General features: G+C 38.5%; 2 protein-coding genes across 2 annotated transcripts; both read left to right on the plus strand.

Annotated features, from left to right (window-relative positions):
* The first annotated feature begins 6,277 nt into the window (after positions 1 to 6,277).
* Positions 6,278 to 12,992, plus strand: LOC116266277 (vesicle-associated protein 1-3-like). The gene is made up of 8 exons (XM_031647424.2): positions 6,278 to 6,661; positions 7,115 to 7,185; positions 7,298 to 7,379; positions 7,479 to 7,594; positions 7,684 to 7,842; positions 7,993 to 8,034; positions 11,364 to 11,441; positions 12,652 to 12,992. Exons 1-8 carry the CDS (start codon positions 6,610 to 6,612, stop codon positions 12,757 to 12,759), a joined length of 708 nt encoding a protein of 235 aa, XP_031503284.1. The 5' UTR covers positions 6,278 to 6,609; the 3' UTR covers positions 12,760 to 12,992.
* A 1,620-nt stretch (positions 12,993 to 14,612) lies between these two features.
* On the plus strand, positions 14,613 to 21,332 carry LOC116265931 (thylakoid lumenal protein TL20.3, chloroplastic). The gene is made up of 7 exons (XM_031646940.2): positions 14,613 to 14,884; positions 15,278 to 15,434; positions 15,557 to 15,586; positions 16,219 to 16,325; positions 18,185 to 18,219; positions 19,300 to 19,428; positions 20,995 to 21,332. The coding sequence occupies exons 1-7, from the start codon at positions 14,722 to 14,724 to the stop codon at positions 21,184 to 21,186; spliced, it is 813 nt and encodes a 270-aa protein (XP_031502800.1). The 5' UTR covers positions 14,613 to 14,721; the 3' UTR covers positions 21,187 to 21,332.
* Positions 21,333 to 23,165: the final 1,833 nt, after the last annotated feature.

Raw genomic sequence — 23,165 nt, forward strand, 5'->3', positions numbered from 1 at the left:
GTTTTCCAGTGCCCAGTCTGTTCTTTAGGCTCCACCTTCATCCTCGAGCTCACAGGCAGCTGGGCTTGTCCTCTTCCCTGCTCTACTGTTATTGCTCACTGCGGAGAGCGGTTAATAGGCACAGCCATTGGCACGCTTCATCCTTTTAAATGTGTTTGTTACAATCATTTAGTGACCAACCCATATCAGTTGTTATTTATTGCATCGACTTGTTATATTCAGCATCATGGATTGGATTCCAATTGGTTCCAGTCTTTGCCATATCCCATTCATCAGATGTTCACATATTTAAATTCCAAAACGACTCGAACGTGAATGAGAGAAGTTAATACCATGTCTAACTTTGGTCTTAAATTCACCATATATAATATAAGAGTCCACGTTATTTAAATACACAACTGAATCTAGACTACATTGTGGTGTGTTTGAGAACCAACTTTCAAAATGTATGATTAGTGGATATATGATACTTATTTAAAATGAATTTGAATTTAAAACTGAACCCAAATCTGACTTTTTTTTTTTTAATTTAAACCAAAATTCAGATCCAAATCCAATCAGATGTCTTTTTTAAAATACAGTTCCAATTCAATTTCTCAATCAGACGTGTGCCGATTTCGGTCACGTTGTCACTGTGATATCATCCAATGTTTCATCAAAATAATAACTACAATATTTTTTAATTTTAAAATATATTGGGCATTCATGAGCAAGCATTTGTAAAGGTAACCGAAATTGAAATTGATAGTTACAACATTAATGGGGTTTTACAGATCTGGTCCTAATAAAACCCTGTCGTGGGACCGTGAAGGACAAGTGATATTATTTGTGATTAATTAGATGATAGAGACTTCAGCTTACTTGGGGGTTAGGGGGCGGGGCGACCACAACCATTCAAAAAAGAGCCGAAGTTTTTTTTGTTTCGTTGACTCAGGATCTTAATCGGTCAGTCATTCTTGATTTGGTTCATCCCAAGCTTGAACCGGTGTTCTTTTACTTGGCTCATCTGAAATTGTTTTTTTTGTTATATTTTAATTTTATTTTTTTTGTAATTCTACTTATTTATTTTTATGTTTGTATTATCAGTTTTTCACTTATTATATTTTTTCATTTATTTTTAGATTTTTGGTTTTATTTAAAATTTTCACTATATTTTTTTTTGTTTTTTTCTAATTAGCCTGATTACACCTGAAAAAAATCTCAAGAGCCTTTTTTTCGTTTTTTTTCATGATTGTAGGGTTTAAGACTTTAAGACTGCTTGAAAATAAGCATAACTATCGGGCTGATCAATAGCATCACAAGGAACGATTGTGTTTTGACTTTTTTTGGTATAGTTAGTGCTAATAGCATACAATTATGATTATTATGATTTTTTTGGCGTTCAAATTTTTAATTTACATATTGAAGCTTTGAATAATTTGTTCATTTTTATATATTGATGCTCCTTAAAAAATTAAAATTCTTTAAAGTTCACAATTTTTGGTTCTCAGGCGCATTTTGGTATGGTCTCGCAAATAAAGATAAAGCTGGAGACTCTTTGGGTAATATTAAAACTACCTGATGTATTTCTCATCCATTACTTATTTAGAGAAAATTCAGCTTTCACCGCCTCTTATTTCCCGCCCAAACCTAGCTCCTCGCAACGGCTTTCTTTCCTCCGTCCTTCCTTTCCCGCCACTTGCCCTAGCACGGTGTCCAAGGAAGCGATCCGTGTTGTTAGGTTTCAGATCTCATGACTTCCGAGTTTCGATCGACATCGATCCTCCAAAGAGAGCCTCGACAGCCTTCCTTCTTGCTTCGATCTGTTGGAAACCCTGGAATCCGTTCTCCACACGACGACACTACCACCGCGAGGTCGGCCTTCTTTTTCCTCCATCTCCATCTCCAAATCCCTGCCTGCGAGGACACTAGACTGCCGATGCTCGTCTTCGGCACCAGGGAGAGGGAGGCTTTGATAGGGAAGGCGGATCGGGGAGCAAGAGGAGGAACCGGAGGTCCGATGGAGCAAGTTGATATGTGGGTGCAGTGGGTGGGCATTCATGCATCCGATGGGCGATGGAGAGAAGCCATCACTTTCCAAGAAGGGGAGACGGAGATTTCTTGTGGGGAGCGAATTAATTTAGTCACAGGAAATCTTGGACGAGAGAGTGTGATCCCGAGTTCGTTCCCTCACTCTTTCTCTCTATCCATTTGGTAGCTCGATGTACGGGTGTAGCCAATTAATGTGCATTTGGGAAGGAGCCACCGAAGCATGCAATATTGGGTAGTTGGTTTGAATTCCTTCTCCATATGGTGCAAAACATCACGTTGTAACCACATTTTTTGTTATAATCGAACATTTGAAGGTAAGTATCACAAAAGCCAACTGGTTATGTGCTCTTGTAAGTGAAATTGGTGAGCCAGATCACTAGAAAAACTCCTTTTTTGGCATTCCTCGTTTTCTCAAATGTTTAATCATGCAATAAAGGGAAGCTTCTACATACAGATTTGATGACCCCTGACCTGCTGATTGGTCTCACGACGTACAACAGTCACAAGACGACAAATCAGATAGGAAGGCGCACTTGGGTGGAAAACACATATGACATGAACCCAGAGATGCATCTTTCGATGGCAGCAAACCTTTTTCCGATGCATGTGCTTGGGAGGATGGATTTGAACAGGCAGATATTATTTCTCATTACTGGTTAAATTAGGCAACTATTCCAAGCTCTCCTTTTTCTCTAGCATGTATTAGATTTTAATGCTTGTTACTTATTTTCATCTGTCATCACTGTTTCACTTTCACATTTTCAATGGCCACACTGAATGTTTCTTGGTTTTTTGTTACATGCTTCCTTTTCATAAATATCGGATAGAATTTTGTTTCTTTTTGCCTTTTGCCACACGCGCCCACCATGCGCGCTTCCGTCTTTTTGGTCAAATGACACCATAAACTGTTCATAGTGCATTAAACCATGTTCTGGGTTTGATCTTTTCTTTTGGTATCACTGTCATTTCTGTACACGCACTGGAGATCATGTATTTGTTCTTGTGATCTTGTGCCAAGTGCCCTTTCTTCCTAATGGTCTTCAAGATTTGGATCGGTTTCTTGTCTCTTGTTCTTGGGCAGTAAAGACCACTAGTACGTTCGTTTTGTATGTACTTTTCATCAATGTAAGCTTACAATGGCAGGACATATAATTAGCTTGGGGAAAAATAACAAAACCTTAGAAGACAAATTTCTAACGTGACACACAGTGGCGGTGCCAGAAAAATTTTCTGGAGGACCATTCATTTACAGATTTCCGTATCCAAAGGGGCAGTCCTATATATAACAAGGCAAATATTTGAAGATGTTACTATGAACATAAAGAAATATTGAGGGGCTGGTGTAGGCAGTTGCCCACGCCAACCATATGTGCTACCTTACTGGGACACTTCATCCTGCTAAGAAAGCGCAATTTGAAGGGTTTACTGTGTCTATTTTGCTTGTCCTTCTACAATTTCGTTGTCATGCACTAGCAAAGTAATAGCGCCCCTCCGACCTGTATGTTTTTGCGGTTCTATCTTGATGCTACCCTGAGTATCTGTTTGGACGAACAGTTTTACAAGGTATATCTGCTGCAAATTGTTACTGCTAACAAGGTATCCCCAGGTTAGATCTTATCAATATAGAAACAATTGTGGTTGGGTCATAATTATCCTACTCCAATCCTTTTTCATGACCTCCACAACGTCCAACAATAGTTTTCTCCTACTACTACTATTCTCATGACTACTTTTATTTTCATAGTACATGCTTGAAACTTGGGGTCATTAAATAGCGCCGTTGTCAATGGTTCTTTTTGATAGTGTGAATGTGGGCATATGAAAGGAATCGCTTCCTTGTTCTTCAAGAAAATCTTTTTCTTGCTTCTGTAACTGATAGTGGTCAATGACTAATTAAATGGACTTCACATAATATTCAATTCAAGCCCCCGCGGTGCTACCAGTTTAAATTGGTCTTGACGAACTTTCTTTCACACTCTAAAAGTCTATATCGGCAAGTGTGAAAGAAATGCAGCTAGGAAATGAAGCCCATGGGATATCTAAATTATTTGTTCATAAAGATGTCTGAGGAAAAAGTAAGCCTTTTGCACAGTATGCCTGCTTTTCTTGCAGTAATTTCCTATACAAAGCCACAGCCTTGCTAATTTTAGAATGAATATGTAATAACCTATTTGGGTTGAAAATTTGAAATTACAGGGAACCGAGTAGATGTTTCTTTTGACCAAGCCGAAGGGTTCGTTGTAACATGCTTATGAAAAAGAACACTCCATCTTTTGGTTCGAGCTGTAGGGTCCAATGTGATAATGACTCCTCCCTCAGGGCACATGTGATGGCAGCGTGGATCAATCAAGGCAGTAATGAGCGGCGATCATGAGGCCTTTGTTGGTTGCTGGATTGCCATCCATGTGGATGTGGGTCAGCCAAATTGGTTGCTCGTCTGCAAGTCAATTCTGCTAATTGAGATGCAGTGTTTGTTTCTGTGGGATATTCTATGTTTGTCTCCTGGATTTGAGCATTTCCAATGCTGCTTCATCTAGTATTCTTGGTTTCATTGACAAGGAGATGGATAATTATGACGGACAATGCAAAACATTTATGGCTTCAACATTAAGTCTTACAGCATTTTGTTGGTATATGAGTGTTGTATCACTGGATGATTCCTTTTTTTAAAAGAGCAGTTGGGCTCAAGATAGCTAATTCATCAAACAAGAAAGTGGTTAGAATTTAAACTCTTGGTTGCCCAAGTTGAGTTGCCGCAACTCACAACCAGTGCAATGCTTTTGGTCCTTCATTAGGTAAAAAGTTTTTTTTTTTTTTTGGTGGGTCACCAGATACGCTCTTATATTTCTGTCCCGCTAAGAAACCAAACTGTGCACCCACTCACCGCAGCAGGTTTCTCCAACTACAAAATTCCAAACTTCTTTCTTGTCCACATATTTTGCTTTCTCTCAATGTGCATGTGGCTTTCTCGCACATCACCACTTCAAAGACATTAAAACTGGTTATCCCTTACCAACATTCGTGTCTACTACCAATCCATCAGAATGCTTCCAAAGTTGTGCATGATGTCTCTGTTTTCCTTCCATGGCAATATCAATATGAAATAGAATTTTTTTATGGGTCAGTATGGACAATTGCCCGCACAGTGCCCACACCTGCCTCTGCCCCAAGTATACCTTCGGCAGAGAAGGTAGCCTTGCAACTTGCAGGCGTTGGGTTGTGGTCCTGCAGAAATGCGTGCCCCCATGTTTTTACTTAGTGTGCAGGTCAGATGACGACCTAAAATTTCGGTGGGTGTTAAATGATCTTGTGATTTTTTTGGAGCAGGTGAGCAATATAGAGGAGGTCTATCCTTTCTCCGGCTCTACTCGCTGATGATCATCTTAAACTTGCGGATCACAGAGCAGATCCAACCAAAGCTCTCATTCCGATTTTGGGTTTATAGGAAGCCTTTCATAACCACTGTTATCAGAATGAGCCCGAGTGGGTATGTTGGACGATATCAAATTCTAGGTTAGGTTGGATTTGAGATCAAAGCTGATGTTTAAGACGAAACGTATGCCATTTCTTTCACGCTATGTTCTGTCCAAGATTGCAACATATTTTGATCTTGGCGTCCCATTGCCTCAAATGATAGGGTGTGTTGGCCAGAGTCTGCAGTGTGGCAGCATGTTTGGTGAAATGCGTCTCTGCACTCCACAATCATGTAGGAGACAGCAGCAACCGTATTGGATTGGCCTTGTCTCTTCTGAAATGGTAAAGATGACCTAGTGACTTGGGAAACCGAACCAACTTTCCTTGGAAAATTGTCCAGATTCCTGATTGCACCTAGCCTTAAGCCACAGCCGACCAAGTTAAACAGGTCCTTTGCAGGAAACATAATGTGGCCATGGTCCAAATATGGATCTCAAAGGGCAAACTGGTTGCCTTTTTTTTTGCCCTTGGCCTGTTTGACCTTAAATTCATTTGAATCGGCTTACAGCTGCTTCGGTGTGCATCCGTGTCGAAATTCACTTGAACTCTGAATATTTTGCATTCTTTTACGTGTGAGGAGCCTTTTTTCAGTCTTTGTTTGTTGGAGTTGACTTGTTCATTTCAGATCCAATTTCAACTTTTATTTAATATAGGATACAATTCACAACTACTCTATGCGTCTTGGATTTAGATCCTGATCTAGCAAGAACAAGCCTGTGTTGGACACGGTTGCGTCTGGACGAACACACAGCTCGGCGAGCTCAAGCTGAACGATGGGTGGTGGTATTGGGGCCAACTCGACCGTACGAGATTTGTTGATGGGCCCAATCTAGCATCAAATCTGGTTTTCCACTGCGAAAGCCGACTTAGGCTGGGGCTGCCAAATGTGACATATTGATTCATATCTCTGTTTTTGACATCTACTTACTCCCAGGTGGCCATTCACTGTTTTCCTCCTTGACTCCTGAGGCTGCTATACTTGTATTTCTCCGTTCAGGGGAAGGGAAGATGTCGGTGATGGCACTGTAGTCGAGCTGATCACTTCTCTGGGAGCACCGGCCAGTGATCGAAGTGTTAGGGTTCTTGTTCTACTTGCAGAAAAACATGAGTTCCGAGGGGCTTCTTGACATCCAGCCTTCAGAGCTCAAGTTTACATGTAAGTTTTCTCCATGTTCTCCAGGTGTTTCTTCCTCTAAAAGTCGAAAAAATCAAATGGGTTCCCATTTTTAATCATATCATCTCAAGATCATCCGCTTTTTATATTGTGTCTCATTGTTGTGAGCAGAATTTATGGCTACCCATGTGTTTGTTCTCATCTGTTTCGGTCATGTTTGGGAGGGGATCGTCAATTTTCACGATGGATTTCACTTCTGCTAGCCTTACATGTCTCTTTTATTCTTTTCTGCGCCATCGGATCATTGCTGTTTCATCCATAGAAACCATTCAGGGTTAGCTTCTCCATCGGTCGACCATTCGAGGGCCGATTTACACATCAAAACGAAGCATTTTGGTCTGACTTTTTTTATTTTTCAGTTTGGGTGGTAAGGTAATTCCTCGTTCTGTATAATCTTCTGATTAGTTTTTTGCTACTTGTGAACTGGTCCCTAAGTCGAATCGAAGAAGCAGAGCTCGTGTTCCTTGCATTTGGTCAATAAAACCAGTGATTATGTAGCTTTCAAGGTATGTCCTTTTCGTAATCTATATGTTGTTTCACTATTTTTCGCATGTCATTGGTTTTTTCTTCTTGATGATGTCGGTAATAACTGCTTGAACTTACCTTTCATTTGCTAAGGTTAAAACAACGAATCCAAAGAAATACTGCGTGCGGCCAAACACTGGCGTTGTTGCTCCCAGAAGCGCCTGCGATGTCACTGGTACAAGTTTCTCTCTTTTCCTGTATTCTGGCGGGAACTCTTTGGGGTTCTGCCCTAGGAATGGGAACATTTTATCTTATGGACACTTGTTTGTCATAGTTACAATGCAAGCACAAAGTGAGGCACCGCCGGACATGCGGTGCAAAGACAGGTTCCTCATTCAAAGTGTCGTAACAAGTCAGGGTGCAACCTCTAAGGATATAAATGCAGAAACGGTGCGATGCCTTTGTTGTGCTTTAATCGATTACCTTTTAGGGGAATTCTGATGCTTAATGGAACTGACCCCCTATCCTTTAACATTTAGTTTACTAAAGGAGATGGAAAGATTGTCGAGGAGTGCAAAATGGAGGTGGTTTATGTGCCCCCACTCCAAACTCCATCATCAGTTTCAGAAGAAGGTTCCTCACCACAAGCGTCTTATCAGTCAGATAACAGAAACCTTCGTTCATATTTATATGATGCTGTAAGCTCATAGCTGTTGATTTACTTCTTCGTAATTTTCTTTTATATTACTTCGATATGAATTTTATTATTTTTGTGATATCAAGAAGTGTTCTTAGAATACTTTTACTTTTCAACAGCACAAACTAATTCTAAGTGATTAACTATTCAGGTATCAAAGGAAGCAGATGAGCCGGACACGAAAAATTCAGAGGTGCCTGTGGTTTTGTTCCATTTATCTTATAAATATTTGCATTTTAAATTGTCCTATAAGTGCATAATCATTTGGTGAACGTTGAAACTGTTAGTTATAGTTGTTTGTTGCTTGCTCATATATTTTGAGATCGATCCTTTTGCTTGGGATTATTCCTTGTCTTTTTCAACTTTTTTTCCTAATTTAATGCTCTCCTTGTTTGATGTTCAGTTACGATCTACATGCAAGGAGATAGCACAAAAAATTACATGGATTTGGGACTTGCATGGTGCTGCTGATGATACATTGTTTGGATAATAGCAACTTCTGTGCCCAAATAGTGTCCTCTTTTTTCTTTTAGTTGTCTACTTAAGCTCACTGGAAACCTGTCAAACCTTTTTACCCTGTTGGCAGCAATGTTGTAAATACTGGTTTCGGCACCTATAGGGCCATAGGCCCACATTGTTGGTCCTTATTGGTAACTTTAATTATTAAAAATGAAAATAATTGAAATATTTTTCTATTTATATGTTGGCCAATGCAGCCTTGTATAAGGCCAAAACAGCCTCATATTGGCTGAATGTTGGAAAGGGACGTTTCAGGCCTCTTCTTGTTTCTTTTCCATTGAAATGATATTGGCTGATTGCAGTGTTGCTAACAGACTTAGTCTGCAGCCATCTGCGGAGAAAAAGAAAAAACTGGAGAATATTTTCATTATATTTCTCTGAAGAAGGGAAACAATAATCAACTGGCTTTATTTACTGACCTATCCATATACCATAAAAAAGAATGTTCTGTTTATACAATTTATGCCCTTGAAGGAAGTCAATAATGTGGATTAACTGAAGGAGAATAAAGTCGTAAAAAATTAATGTTGGGAATAAAACTTTACATTGTAAAAGGGCATTTGATACTTCTTGATTAACTGGAGTAGTTAATCATTCCTCTTCTGACCTTTCTTGGTTGAGCGCATAGATTTTATGCTTTCAAGTTTGAAATTATATTCATCCCATCTAAGGCCTCTTTCGTGCTACTAAGGCCAACAGTTCTGTGAATAATGCAATGGGCACTTAACAGCTTTTACAAGATACAGGGATAATGGGGGTTATTGCCTATGGTTATGCATGGGCATGATTTTGCTCATACTAGGATTTTGGTCTTACTGATATATGCTCACCTACTCTAGGATTTGGACACCTAGATACTATTCTCACATGATTTTGGTTTCAGACTTTCAGTTTGTCCATTCATGCTGTGGTACCTCTCAGGAGATTAACTGTCTTGTAATATCCTTTACTTTATTTGACTAGTATTTGTAGACCCATAGAATTGAAAAAAATATCTTTAGCTTGTGGTTTTCTGTGGAATTACAGCTTGACTATAACCTATTCCTGTATCATATGTAACCTGTTCTCTGTACTCCTCTGTGACATGCGTCTTCAAAATTGTTGCTCTTTGAGATGTGCTTATATTTTTCTATGGAATTTACAGTTTGCCTATTGCCTATTCCTGTATCATGTTTAACCTGTTTCCTGCACTCCTTTGTGACGTGCCTTCAAAACTGTTGCTCTTTGAGATGCTGATGTGGCTCAAATTCCTGATACCTATGTGTGTTGTGTGCATGTGTAGGGTGAGCTAGAGAGTTACTGATATACATATATACATATATACATAGTTTGCAAGTAAATATGTATATATGTGTGTGTTTGGGTTTCATGGCATAACGTTTGACTTGACTTGATGGGTTTAAGAGTCTGGGCAAACTATTTTGCTGACGATATTTAGGGTCAACTTGGCTTGATTTTTGAGGGTTTGAAAACATTATTTTATATGTATCAACAAAGAAGTTGCTTATACATTGTTAAGATTAGGTGGTGAAATTGCTTTTGGAGCTTGACTCCCTGGTGGGACAATCCTGTTGACATTGAAAATGGATGACGTGGATACTGGATAGTTTTATGACTTCTGAAAGTTAGTTTCAATTTTCTCGTTTTCCAGAAATCTCAACAGTTGCCTCCATTTTAAGATCTCCTCATGAAAGCTTTCATGGAGCAAAGGCATGGAGGAAGCTTCAATTCTTTCTTGTCCATCTATATGTGATTATTTTCTGTCGAGGATATATTATATATATTTTCAATTTCCTATTTTTTTCTGGGTTCTCTTTACATTTTGTTGAGGTTGTCTTCATTCTTTTTTTTTTCACACTACTGTGTTCTTCCTGTCCATTCTTCACCAAAATAGCCATTGTAGCTTAGCTTCCTTCCAACTTCTGTTTTTTGTGGACAATAGTTGCAGATCAGGAATAAAAACGGGAAGAAAAATGTGAATCAGCACTAGAAAATAGTCCTATTGGGAAGTTAGAAGATTAAGAAAGTTGGAAGTCACATGGTGAACTGTGGTAGGATTTATATACTTGTTCACAAGTAATACCAATACATTTACGTATACAAGTAAAACCTTTAAAAGGTAAACTAAAATCACATGAGATTTGAGATTCTGGTGACTGGGAGTTGCGTTCAGATTCAGGAATCAGGATTCTAGTTCCTAGTACTTGGGGTTCCACTTACTGTAATTGATTCAAAGGGCTATATTGGAAACGTTGGTTGTAATTTACAGTTGTCTGGCCATTATAAGTGAATCTGTTTCAGAGATTGATGGTGATTTAGAGCCATTATTTCATATTTCTTTTTGTGTTGGTTTATATCCTAGCCTATGCTTTTGTTGTCAATGACCGAGTCCTCTTGCCAGTTTTACTTTGAATTGTGTGATCTTGTCCTTTATACCTTATACTGCTTTTTCTCATAATACTGTCATACGAAAATAATTCTCGTTAAGTACAAAAGCATGAAGTTCTTTACCCATAATTTCTCTTCTTTGTCGTTTTAGGTATAGTTTCTATAGCTATTTTTTTTGGTATCCTGTATGGTACCTGGATTAAGTCACTGTCTTGAACCCAGTGACCTGGGTTCAATATCTAACAGACTGGCCCTTAAGCACAAATTGTTTGTATGTCCAGAAAATAGTTTGAAGGTATTTACAGATTGGTCAGCCATTTGTGGTCATTCCCTGATGCTAGTTTTCTTTCCAAGTTTGCAATGTTATCGTTTGTCAAATTCTTCTTTTAGTAAGGATTTTCCTAGCGTAACATCTTGTTGGTTGGGCCCATTCCCTGATGCTAGTTTTCTTTTTTAGTCTGCAATGTTATGTAGTTAATGCTGTCTTTATTCTTGTGAGCTGCTCTTTGGATGAATTCTTTTATCCTTTACTTTTCACTTTCTATTGGTTGCTTCAATTTTTATTGGTTTATCTTTAGCTAGACTTGTGACGTGGGCCATTTGATGATTCTTCAGGTTTTGAATGTAATTTCAACGCTGAACACAGAGAAACTATCTGCCATTCAACTAAACCAAAAGTTGCAACAGGAACTGGTATTCTTTTGCCAATCACATGGTTTTTTTTTTGTCTGTGGAAATTGTTGGATTGGAAGATTTTCTGTCTCTTGGTATCTTTCTCCATTTGCTTATCCACATTCTTTTACAATTGTCACTAACTACTGAGCAGCACACAGACACGTAGCAGTTAATGCTGCTGATTAAGCAAAAGGCACCTGTATCACGGTCAACAGAGGATACCTGATCCTTTATCACATAAATATTCGACCTTATCTCTGATTAAGTTGTATCTTCTTGTGGCCATATTTCTGGGACTTATCTAATGATGGATATGTGTGTCAAAATGAAAAAATTTCCTTATTGACAAGGACACAATAGAATGGAGTGAGGTTCATATGTACTGTTTGATGGGCGCCCAAAACATATTCTAACAATGATTAACAGACTAGCTATCGTTTGACCAGTCGGTGAGCGAGAATGGATTCGTATGGGTTACTATTTGATGCTCATGATTACTCGCACCTACATGTAACGGTGAAATAAAAAATGACCATAAAAGGGGACAGTTACATATAAAAAGGACCATAGTAGACACCTAATAAAAATAAAGAAATATAAATATACCCTGATGAACTTTCTTGTACCCATTATTCGTTTTTGTCTTCCATTTTGTACATGTCATTTTTTTGTTAATAAAACTTTGGGGCTCGCCCCAGCAGGCTTTGCGGCGGAAAGAAATATAACTATAAATACAAAAACTCTCATGTCAAAATGCACATCTTTGAGACCATTATTTGTTGACCAATATGATTGACTTATTTGTGCTTTCCATTAATCGAGAAATAAATACTGTAAGATCTTCCATTAGTCTGAGTATGCTTCTGTAGAAGGCTAGAAGCTATAAGATCCTCTGGCGTTCCTCTATCACTTTAACCGACTTTGAACTGCAGTGCCCCAATATACCATGGTTCCTATATTCTTTACTTTGGGGATTACATACTTTCAGGGGTTCTCCTTTGATCTGAAACAATGTTTTTGTGCTTTGGCTGCATAACTTAAAATTCTTGGACTGCTCCTTTTGTCATATAGTGCAGCTGAGTCTGCAAATTTATGCTCTTTAAAATATCATGTTTGCTGCAAAAGATTAAATTGTAATTAGGGATGGCAGTTCAAGCATGTCTATAAATTTGAAAGCATATTTGCTTCTTATTTTGATTCTGACTGCTGTTCTATGTTGATTGAGTAGGAGTTGCTAAGGAAGGAACACAGTGGTGGTCATCAAGGCTTCTCATTTTTGTTCGTGGTATTAGTTGGTATATTAGGCATTCTTGTGGGCTACCTTGTTAAGACATAGGACATTTTGCAGCTCTGGTCGCAACAACATGGTGTGGTAATGTGTTCATGATAAACTGGTTTGCAGGATAAGTGAAGCAGGACTGTGTATGTCGGGGAAATGCTGTGCCCATTTGTTCTATGTTTCTTGAATGTATTTTGGTTCTCAGTGCTGTATCTCTTTATCCTGAACTTCTGCCACTTGATAGTATCTTCTTGCCGTTAAAAGAAGAAAAAGGAAGAGAACTTTTGTCTCCTTAGTTGCCAAAAAGGGCAATTGAAATATGATGGCTGTTGCCGAATGATTAAAAAAATTAAAAATCATTGTTAAAATAGTGTTGAAACAAGGGTATTAGTGAGAGCTTATAGTATAGTAATAGTTTATAGCTTTTTTAGTGACGATGGTTAAGGCTTTGGCTATCTGGTAACATGCAGCTGGCACATTTTAATTTTCTAAGTTACCAGAATCAAATACGCTTAGTTTTGTCGATGGTTTAACAAATGCACGAGAGAGAGGCACACACACACGGAGAGAGTCGTACAAACTGCACGCATTGGGATCAGTACATTTTATTCACCGTTTCTATTTTGTGTGCGTTTAGTATAAATAATAGAAGTCTGAATGCTATCTGGATTTGGATTCAATATGCAGTCTGTAACTGCATTTAGATCTGAGTCCGACATTCGTCTGAGATCTGATAACAGACCTGATTACGCATGAATGTTGAGTCTTACATTTGGTGGGATTTGAAATTAGTTTAGAAAAAATAATGTTTGAAATCAATTCTGACGGGGTAAGATCCGACTAAATCAAATTTGGTGAAAGGTGGAGCCGAATTCAGATTAGGCCTTACAACAATAAGATGATGAAATGATTCTCTTCGTCCATATAACGAGTCTCCCTGCGAAAAGAATCCATGTATTCAATCTTGCTATATGTCCTATTAAAAAGCAAATTTTCATTCTCAGTCCATATTCTTATGCATATGATTTAGGAAAATCAATAAAAGCCCTTGAACTGTTTATCCCTAGTGCATCCAATGGTAAATACAAGAAACTCAATGGCCAAGCGGTGATGGAGATGCCAATATTTTGGTTCAAGAAATTGGATTTCGCTAGGAAATTTGTGTCCAATTAGCAATCTGAGATGGTCAGTTTATGAAGTAGTACTTGCTTGCGATGGATATTAGATGTTCAAATACATTCAAATGCGACTACATGCAAAGTTCAGCCACTTGATACAAACTACGCAACACCCAAATAGTTAGCTATATATGATTCATTGACGTCGCTGTTAAATGTGCCAGGCCCTGACTGTTTCCTGAAGATTGAGGGGGTCCATCCCCTAGCAACCGTTCTCCGGACCGTTTCGTGAAGATTGACAACTCCGATTTGAGTTTGTTCTTCGATATGTTCAGATTGATTCTGAAGATGCGGGCGCACACTACTTGGCAATGACAGGTGTCTGGATTGGGCCAGGCGAATGTCTTATGTCTCCACCATCACCACGCGTAGGCGATGACGATCTCCACCATCAACTATCCTTGAGAACGCCTCAAAGCGGAACTTTGTGTTTGATCATTGATGTGAAAGCAGTGAAACATGAAAGAGCCAAATCGGTAAATGAAGCCTGTTCATTCCGCCGCACACGAACAGAAACCAACCTTGTGTGTGGCGTGCACCACAGTTTACTATACGCCAGAATCGTCGTGTCTTATCCTTGGCGTTTCAGAGACAGAACACAAATATCCAAGCAGGAGACTTAGAGGCGAGCATCCTCTCCGTTAGGTACGGCGTGCCCCATCTGGTAGGTCCCTCTTCGAAGTTATGGCTTCCCTTCCTCTTACGTGTCTCCGACTTCATCTCTTTTACGGTGCTTGTGAAAATATCCGTCTCCCTTTCCACACCCCCCCTCACACACTCTCTCTCTCTCTCTCTTTCTCAATATAATACACTCGCACGAGAAGGTGAAGAAGAAGGAACAATGGCGTGTTTGTTTACCAACCTGATTCATCCTTCTCTTGCTAATTCCCACAACCTCTACGGTTACCGTCTGCAGGCCCTTCCTTCTCACACGTTGGGAAGAAGACGATCGTCATCCACCATAGCATGCCATACTACAAGCCCCCAACAGGAACCTCCACAAGGTAATCTCTCTCTCTCTTCCCCTCTCGTGCTATGAGTCTCACAAGCTATAGCTGCGAGCATTACTTTCACCTATACGAACAAATAGTAGACGTAAAACTTTCTTGAATGATAAGTTTGAGCAATTGCTAATTTCTGGCTACGCATTTCTACAAATTTTTGTTGCCTTGATATAAATGGAGGTCCTGGGTGATGGATTTACCGCTGGTTTTTGCGGTGGTTGCATTTTCAGTTACTTCTGTTGGTTAACATCGACACCTTTAAGTGGTACAGAACGTTGTAAAAATTCTGGTCTTTTTAATTAAAGAACTGATTATTGAGACATTACTACTTGTGATTCATTGTAATGGATTTCTTGATAGTAACTTTGTTACGGGTACTCATCGGTAATGCAGATAATCAACGATGGCAGGCTTCTCTAACGGCAGTATTAGCTACTGTAATTGTGAGCTCTGGAATGAGCGCTCAGGCTGATCTGAATAAATATGAGGCTGACGTTCGTGGTGAATTTGGCATAGGATCTGCTGCTCAATTTGGTTCTGCTGACCTCAAGTATGGCATATTGATTGTTTTTGTTTTCAAAGATGTGCTTTTGAGAAATTCACCAAGTAATTCGTCGCTTATTGTACGGATTCTCCACAATTGACCGTCTTAATATTTTTATTTTTGTGCAGGAAGGCTGTCCATATTAACGAGAATTTCAGGTGATTAATTTGATGAAGTTTTACCAGGGCTGCTTTAGCCTTTTGTGTTGTGGACAATTACCATATGGCATTCCGTTGTTGGAAATATATTCTGGGAATTATATGCCGCTTTTTAATCATGTTTGCTATACGTAGTCTTCGTGTGCAAGAAATGAGTGCTGTTCCTTTATCAAAATCATGAAGCAGGTTTTGTTAATCTTTTTTGAAAAATTGAAAAATATTCTGCTACCATTTGTACTTTTCTTTAAAAACAAAAGCTATTAATCACATAGACATGCCTGGAAACTGGAAAGGCACTGCACTCTCGTAGGCATGCTGGACATAGGTCCAGGACCAAGCAAATTCAATTTTTATATTTCCTTCGTCTATTTTGACATTTTTTGTTTAGTGATTTATATTTATGTGTTTGTCTGCTTAAGATCGTAGTAACTGAAAAACTATAAATTGTTCTGCACATGCATGCAATTATTTTTCTACTCTAAGGTTACACTGATTTCCATATATGTATATGCTTTGTATGTGATTAAGCTCTATCCTTCTTTGTAATAAATCTTTTATGTTGTTTAGTTCTGAACTGAGTTCCTCTAATTATATTTGTTCTTGTAATTGCAACTGACACATGCTTGATGTAGACGAGCCAACTTCACTGCAGCAGACATGAGGGAATCCAATTTTAGTGGTTCTACATTCAATGGTGCTTATCTTGAGAAAGCTGTTGCATACAGAGCTGACTTCACTGGTACGCATCTTTAGAAGCTGGCCGACTTTCTTATTTAATGCAATGTGGAACTGACTGATGAGAAATTTTGTTCAGTTTTGGCTAGATTATGTGATTATGCAACACTTTTTTTTTTCAGTTTTGCAATTATGTAATAATGTTGCAAATGCAGACTCCAAAATATTCATTCACCACTCTACAGTTTCTTTTATTGTTCTTTCTTCCGACCAAAATATTAAGAATCCAAGTGGATGTTTATCATGGCTCGTGAGTCGTGACTAATTTTTGCACGTGCGCGTATTTTACTAGATAAATTTGAAAAAAATAAAACATAATACTGCTTCTGTAGATACCAAAGAGTAGCGCTGGTTTAAATTGTCCATGCTGCTACTGTAAAACGGAAATAGCAAACATAAGTACTTTTATAGTTGGATGAACAAGTGATATGGTCAAACACAAATAGCACAATTATGAAAAGTAAATAATTAGGAAATCACACGAGTAAATAGATATATTTTTTTGTTTATGTTATGGGCACATGATCCCTTGGTTACTTCTTCTTTGGTCCCATGCTCCCACTTGCTTTTGTTTAAGTTCTGATTTGATTTTGAGTCTTTTGACTACTAAAAAACAAGAGATTATTTAACAAAGAAGGGATGCTATAAGCAAATGAATTGAATGATAAGTCATGTGAAATTGATTAACGAGTTACTGGCTTTTGAATTTTGTTCCACTCAAGAGGTATCCTTTTCCCATGGCCAAGGCAGACGCCAGTGCCAGGACTAGCAGGTTGAGCCATATCCTGGATATTTATTTTATTCATTGTCAGGAAGAGAATGGGGTTCGATATCTACTGTCTAGCTTCTTGATAAACAGGTTGAATTATGGATTTGTTAGATGCTAAGGAAAACTAGAGCCAAAAAAACATTGTTTAATCATCAGAAAATTGTTAACAGATGCCAGTCGGAGTCATTTGTTTGAAAGAGATCAAATGCTGAATTACTCTGATGCTGTCATTTCATTGGAACAAAATGGTTTCATTATGTATAAATGTTAAATCTGAACATAGTTCTTGTTCTAAAGTGAAGCTAAAGTTCATTATCTATTTGTAGCCTAATGCTGTGTCTACTATGTGGTGTGAATTCAGAAGTATTGTAGAGCCAGGTATTGTCCTTTACATATGTTACTAGAAATTCCTTCATCAACTCAGAGCTATCCAAAAAGTACACAATTTCTGGTAAATGCCTTCAGTTGCCTAGGAAAATTCTTCCTCAGAAATTAAAGAATAAATATGCAACATATGTCCAAGCTTTTGGACAAGGTCTACTAAAAATGAGGGAACACCTCAAATGCATGTCATATGTTACATAGCGTTTGTACATGCTGGGACATTATTGGATAATTTTTGCAATACCAAAAGTACACAATCCAAGTCAACTGATTTCCTCTCATGTATTTAGATTTTTTTTAACCTGACTTTGTTGACTGTATTTGTTTGCATGTAGCATGTGCAGTTTTCTGAGGCAAATCTAAAACCCATCTGGTCCCAAAATATGCAGATTCCTTAGCAGGAAAGAAGTACAATAGTTCAGAATGAAAGAAAATAGGAGTCTAGCATTAGACCTGAATCACCTCATGATGAGAATAGATAAGTTATAATTTAGTTTGATAGCTAAACTTATTCTAGAACCCTTAATGCTTTATGTTTTTCTTTTCTTGTTTGGTATTTTTCCTCATGTTTACTGTTTAGTCTTGTGAACTGAGAATACTTTCCTTGTTTCCTTTTTCATTGATTGATTATGTCACAGTGTTTAACTCCTTTTTCCTTGTCAAACTGAGAGATAGGAGTCCTGATTTTTTTGCTTGTGATATTTCTCTAGGTGCTGACTTGAGCGACACGCTGATGGATCGGATGGTAAAGCGAGTCATAATCTTTGCCTTAGGAGCCTTATCCAGTCTGGCATTACTGCTAGGAAGCTCTTGGATTTTAATGGACTTTGCAAAAGAAAATAGTGGTTTAGAAACTTGAGTAGGAGGATGCAGGTTGCATCTCCAAAACTTTCAAGTACCATGTCTGAACAGTTTCAGTGGGATGTACATGTCTTTTTATTTTGACCAATATATCCAAATAATGTTTCAAAGTTGCCCTTAAATTGGTTATTCTCATTGTCTTCGTCATCGTTATCGTGTGATCTTACCCAACTACACAGTTGCCTACATAGTCCTGCATGCTGCAAATTGTCATGCTTAGATTTCATCTTGCCTTTGTGTCACTGAAATATACTTAAATTGGTAAGTAGTTGTGAGTGTCTGCTATTTGTCCTTGTCACGGCTGAGATGCCACTTGTAGGGGTCATTTGGCAGCAAAGACACTTTATGAGTTTCCCCTAAATCTGCCTCAAAGATTGGGACAAGTTCACGCAACAATAGTTCAAGTGTTCCATAAATCTGCCTCAATTGTTGGGCAGATTCATGGGACAACACAAAGTGTTCCTGCTGTCAAATGATCTCGTACATTTTTGAATGGTCTCATTGCTGGACTTGGTAGATAAAGTGTGTTTGTGCCCAATATAAAACTAAGGACAGGCATCACACATACACTTTGAAAGGTTGAACTTTTTATGAGAACTATCCTTGATCATAGGGAGATTATAGAAGAAAAGCAGCCTGGTGTTATATCTCAGTGTTTTAAAAATGAGATTGGTTTCTAACGTTGGGAAACACATTGTGGGGCTTTTAACATTGTCAACCAATGTGCATTTTCTTGTTAAGAGTTTTAGAATCCCAATTTTCAAGTCACCAACTTGACAAATTGCCTCAATTTTTTTCTTGTCTTCTTCCATGTATGAGGTAAAAAGGTAAATTTATCGTTTGGAAGATGACTCATGTTGTCTGGCATCAAGGAGTATAATACAACATGAACTTTATGTGGATACAATGCATTGCAAAAAAATTTTGCGTCCAATTTTCTAAATTGGTAAAGTTCCTGTTTCAGGTTCTTAATGAAGCTAATCTGACAAATGCTATTCTTGTGAGATCCGTGCTCACAAGAAGTGATCTGGGAGGTGCAATTATTGAAGGTGCTGACTTCAGTGATGCTGTACTAGACCTTCCCCAGAAACAGGTAAAACTGTCCAGATTACCATTTAAAATTTGGCAATTTGCAAATATTTATCCAGATAATTATGATTACTTTTCTTGTGATTGTGTTACTTCCAAACCAGTCATTTAGGTTCAACAACCATTTAGTGGATGTGTGCAAGCAGGTAGTGGCAAACTTTGGTGCAAGTCTGCCTGGAAGTCAGGCAATCAGTTGAGCTGCAACAGCTGGTTCTAAATGTTGGCATACAGTTGAGGCATTTACTGTACTATGGTTTCCATGAGAAGTTACATTACACAAGTCTGGTAGAAACTGGCTGGCCAGGAGTGGAGTATGTCTGCAATTCATGCATGCTTATGTACTGCTTTAGCAGCTCGTGAGTTTTGGGATGGTATCTAATGCATACATGTGCATGGGGATGTATCTGCAGTCATTCTTGTGGCGTACTGATATTCTTGCATGGTCAAGGCTGTTTGCACATGATAATATCCACTGCCTCACAAGTCACAGGAGCCTAAATGGTGGTGAGTGCCGCTGGATAAGAATCCATGGAATATGGGACGGTTATGCTCCTATTCCCAGCATAAATGCTGGGCATGGTGTCTCTCACCTCCTAACAACACCATACACATGTGGCTGTTGTACTGGCCCTCACATTGGTCTTGCTTATGCTTCCTGCTGAGTGCTGACACTCGTCCATTCATGGGTGGTCAGCATAGATCTTTTCCACAGAGAGCTCCTACCAATAGATGGGATTAGAGACACAGACACTAACATAACAGCGCCAAGATAGTGTGACTGGCATGTGACCCATCAGTTTACTAATTACTAGTCATGGGGGAGAAAAACTATCATGTCACAAAATTGGATTGCATTATGCTCCCTGATCAAAGCTACGGCAGTCCATTTTTCATGTTACATCTGAGGTTTTCTCTAGCAGTGCTTGTGTCTGTGGTATCATTCTGTATACAACTTTTATGCAATTTCAGCTATTCCTGTCTTAGGCCTGAGCCTGAATTGACTCTTAATGGACCCGAAGCCACCTAATTCATTTGATTTGCTTATTAGTTTTTAAAATGGTCAGACCAAGGGGTTGGCATAGTCGGTGGCCTTTGGCTGTCATGATTCAAATCCTTATTGTGCAAGCTGAAGGCTAGGGTGTTACAACCTGGGGGTTGAGGAGATATGAGCAGAGAGAGCTACAGCAGCTCCCAAGTGGGTTCAGGTCTGGGATCTCTGTTCAAGGCTTCAAGCTTGTTTAAAAAGATCTGAAAGCCTATTGATGATAAGTTTAGTTGATTCTGACCTAGATTGAGAGATACTTGGGATTTCTAACGCATCATGTAGCTTGCAGAAAGTAATGGGATGATACTTGATTAGGCTTGAAACTAACTTCACCCACCTAATTGGGATTATTAGTCTGCTACCTGGTTGCCGACATAATCTTAGATGCATTATTCTTGAATTGTACTAAATGGCATAAAAAAGATGAGGAAATGAAACAACCATTATGAGTTTTGGTTGCATGGCTTCCCACTAGTCTGTTATCTGTACGTTGTTTATGATGAAAGTTGACCATTGTTCATGCAGGCATTATGCAAGTATGCAAGTGGGAAAAACCCCACTACAGGAGTGAGCACCAGGTTGAGTTTGGGATGTGGAAACAGCCGGAGAAATGCATATGGGTCACCCTCTTCCCCATTGCTTAGCGCACCGCCTCAAAAGCTGCTCAATCGTGATGGCTTCTGTGATTCTTCCACAGGACTCTGTGATGCCAACTAGTTCGAGCTTCCAGCTTTGTAATTCTTGTATATTCATAAAATCGAAATTGTCAATTAAATGTATATTTTCGGCATCCATCTTGATTGTGGCAAGTCTGGTAAGGTTTTTACAATGGAAGCACGACCATAAGAGCTATTTGTGATCTCCAGGTTTGTTGAGCTGCAAATTGAGAATTATGTGGGAACCAGACCTAACCAAGCTACAACCAACTGAACCGATTCCAGCAAACTCGAATCTTTGAAGAGTTTGAAAGCTATATTCATTAATAGATTGGTGATAATCTTATAAGAAAATACACTTGTTCATCAATTTTCTTGCATGCATCAGCAGTTTAGATTGTTCAATTAACGGATAATCTTACTTGGAGACCTGAAAAGCCACCCTTTCATTATTTGGATATAACCTTCCACATCTGTAATGGGATCTTGAGCAAACAACAATGATAATATCCTACAATAATGCGAAACCAACAGTTGACTTAGTAGTTCCACCAACCATTGTCGCTTCCCACAAAATCATTCCATTCCCACTCTCTTTCTCTTATCATTTGCATCTCTTTTGTTCTTGTGCGTACTATTAATGCCATTATAAATGTTATCATCACATTGAGGAACTAGATGGGAAAAATCGAAATGCATGGTGCTCGGCTCTCATAATTGGTCTTACATAAACAATTTCCTTTCACGGTTACTTCATCTTCAGAATTAAAAAAGAAAAAAAAAATCTCCGAATAAAACTGCGCATTATAAAAATGTGAGAATTTTATGAATACATCCGAAGTTTGGCGATATAAACGAAAGAACCCTGAAAAATGCAAATACAAGGTTCAATTGCCATATTACATATATATTATCTCCTGCATCTTTTAGCCATATCAGACTTAGTTCACTTGTTTCTCTCTTAACTATATATATATGCAAAATAATTAGATGCTTTTTGAATGAAGTTATAAAAGTGCGAAACTGGCTTTTGACCATCACCAACACTTGAGTATAAGTTCAAAAAGTCCAGTCCAGTTTTTCAAAATTAATAAAAACCTCGGTGCTTTTCTCAGATCATTTTTAAGGCCAAAAGAGTATTTTTTTGCGCAGCCATGAAAAGTTTGGGTGGGTTTCAGGAATGCTGGGAAGGACTTAGTCCAGTTTCAAGTCATTAGACGAGCTTTTTTGAAAATATCCTTGAAAGAATATGACAAAAAGAAAAGGTTTAGATGATTGAACGACCATGATCCTAACTTGAATACAAAAAGACGCCCTCCCCTAAATGAACCCGTGTACGAGTATAAAACTACAACTAAAAAAAATTTATTACATAAACAGCATGCTTTATAATATAAACAGTAATTTTAAACTGAGAAAGAAGGACGATTTATATATGTCAAATTACTTTGAACTTGGCCTTAATATGACCTATGTTACTTTGAACTTGGCCTTGTATTTTTTCCGCGACCCAGATTGAAAAGCGAAGTAGTTCCAACCAGGGACTATAGAGAAGCTTCAAGAAGGTTGATCTGTTCTTAATTATACACGCACACAGAAGCACACATAAAAGAAACGTTATTTTTTACATTAAAATGAAAAAAAAATACAACACACAAGAGAGACGTTATTTTCACATCTACGGAAAACAAAGCGTGCCAACCCTTGAAAGGAGCTCAGCTAAAAGCATCGACATCAACAGTGGTAGTTCAAGTGGATGGCAGTTTGTACAGCAGATCATCTTAGCCTCTTTACTTCAATATCTAATATGTAGTGCCCACAATATGTAACGCTCACGGGAATTGAACCAGAAACAAATTGTGTACAGGTCTGTCCAATACGCCGCGTCCACGGTAATGGAACTTGAGATGCATTGTCCATGCACCGCAGGTCTAACCAGTTATGCTACAGGCCGGTTGGCAATATATATATATATATATATATAGCTGAGAAAGAGAGAGAGAAAGAGAGAGAGAGAGTGGATGGCGGGACCCTAGAAGA

Source organism: Nymphaea colorata, chromosome 12 (genome assembly GCF_008831285.2).
Source record: "Nymphaea colorata isolate Beijing-Zhang1983 chromosome 12, ASM883128v2, whole genome shotgun sequence".
Classification (NCBI taxonomy): Eukaryota; Viridiplantae; Streptophyta; class Magnoliopsida; order Nymphaeales; family Nymphaeaceae; genus Nymphaea; species Nymphaea colorata.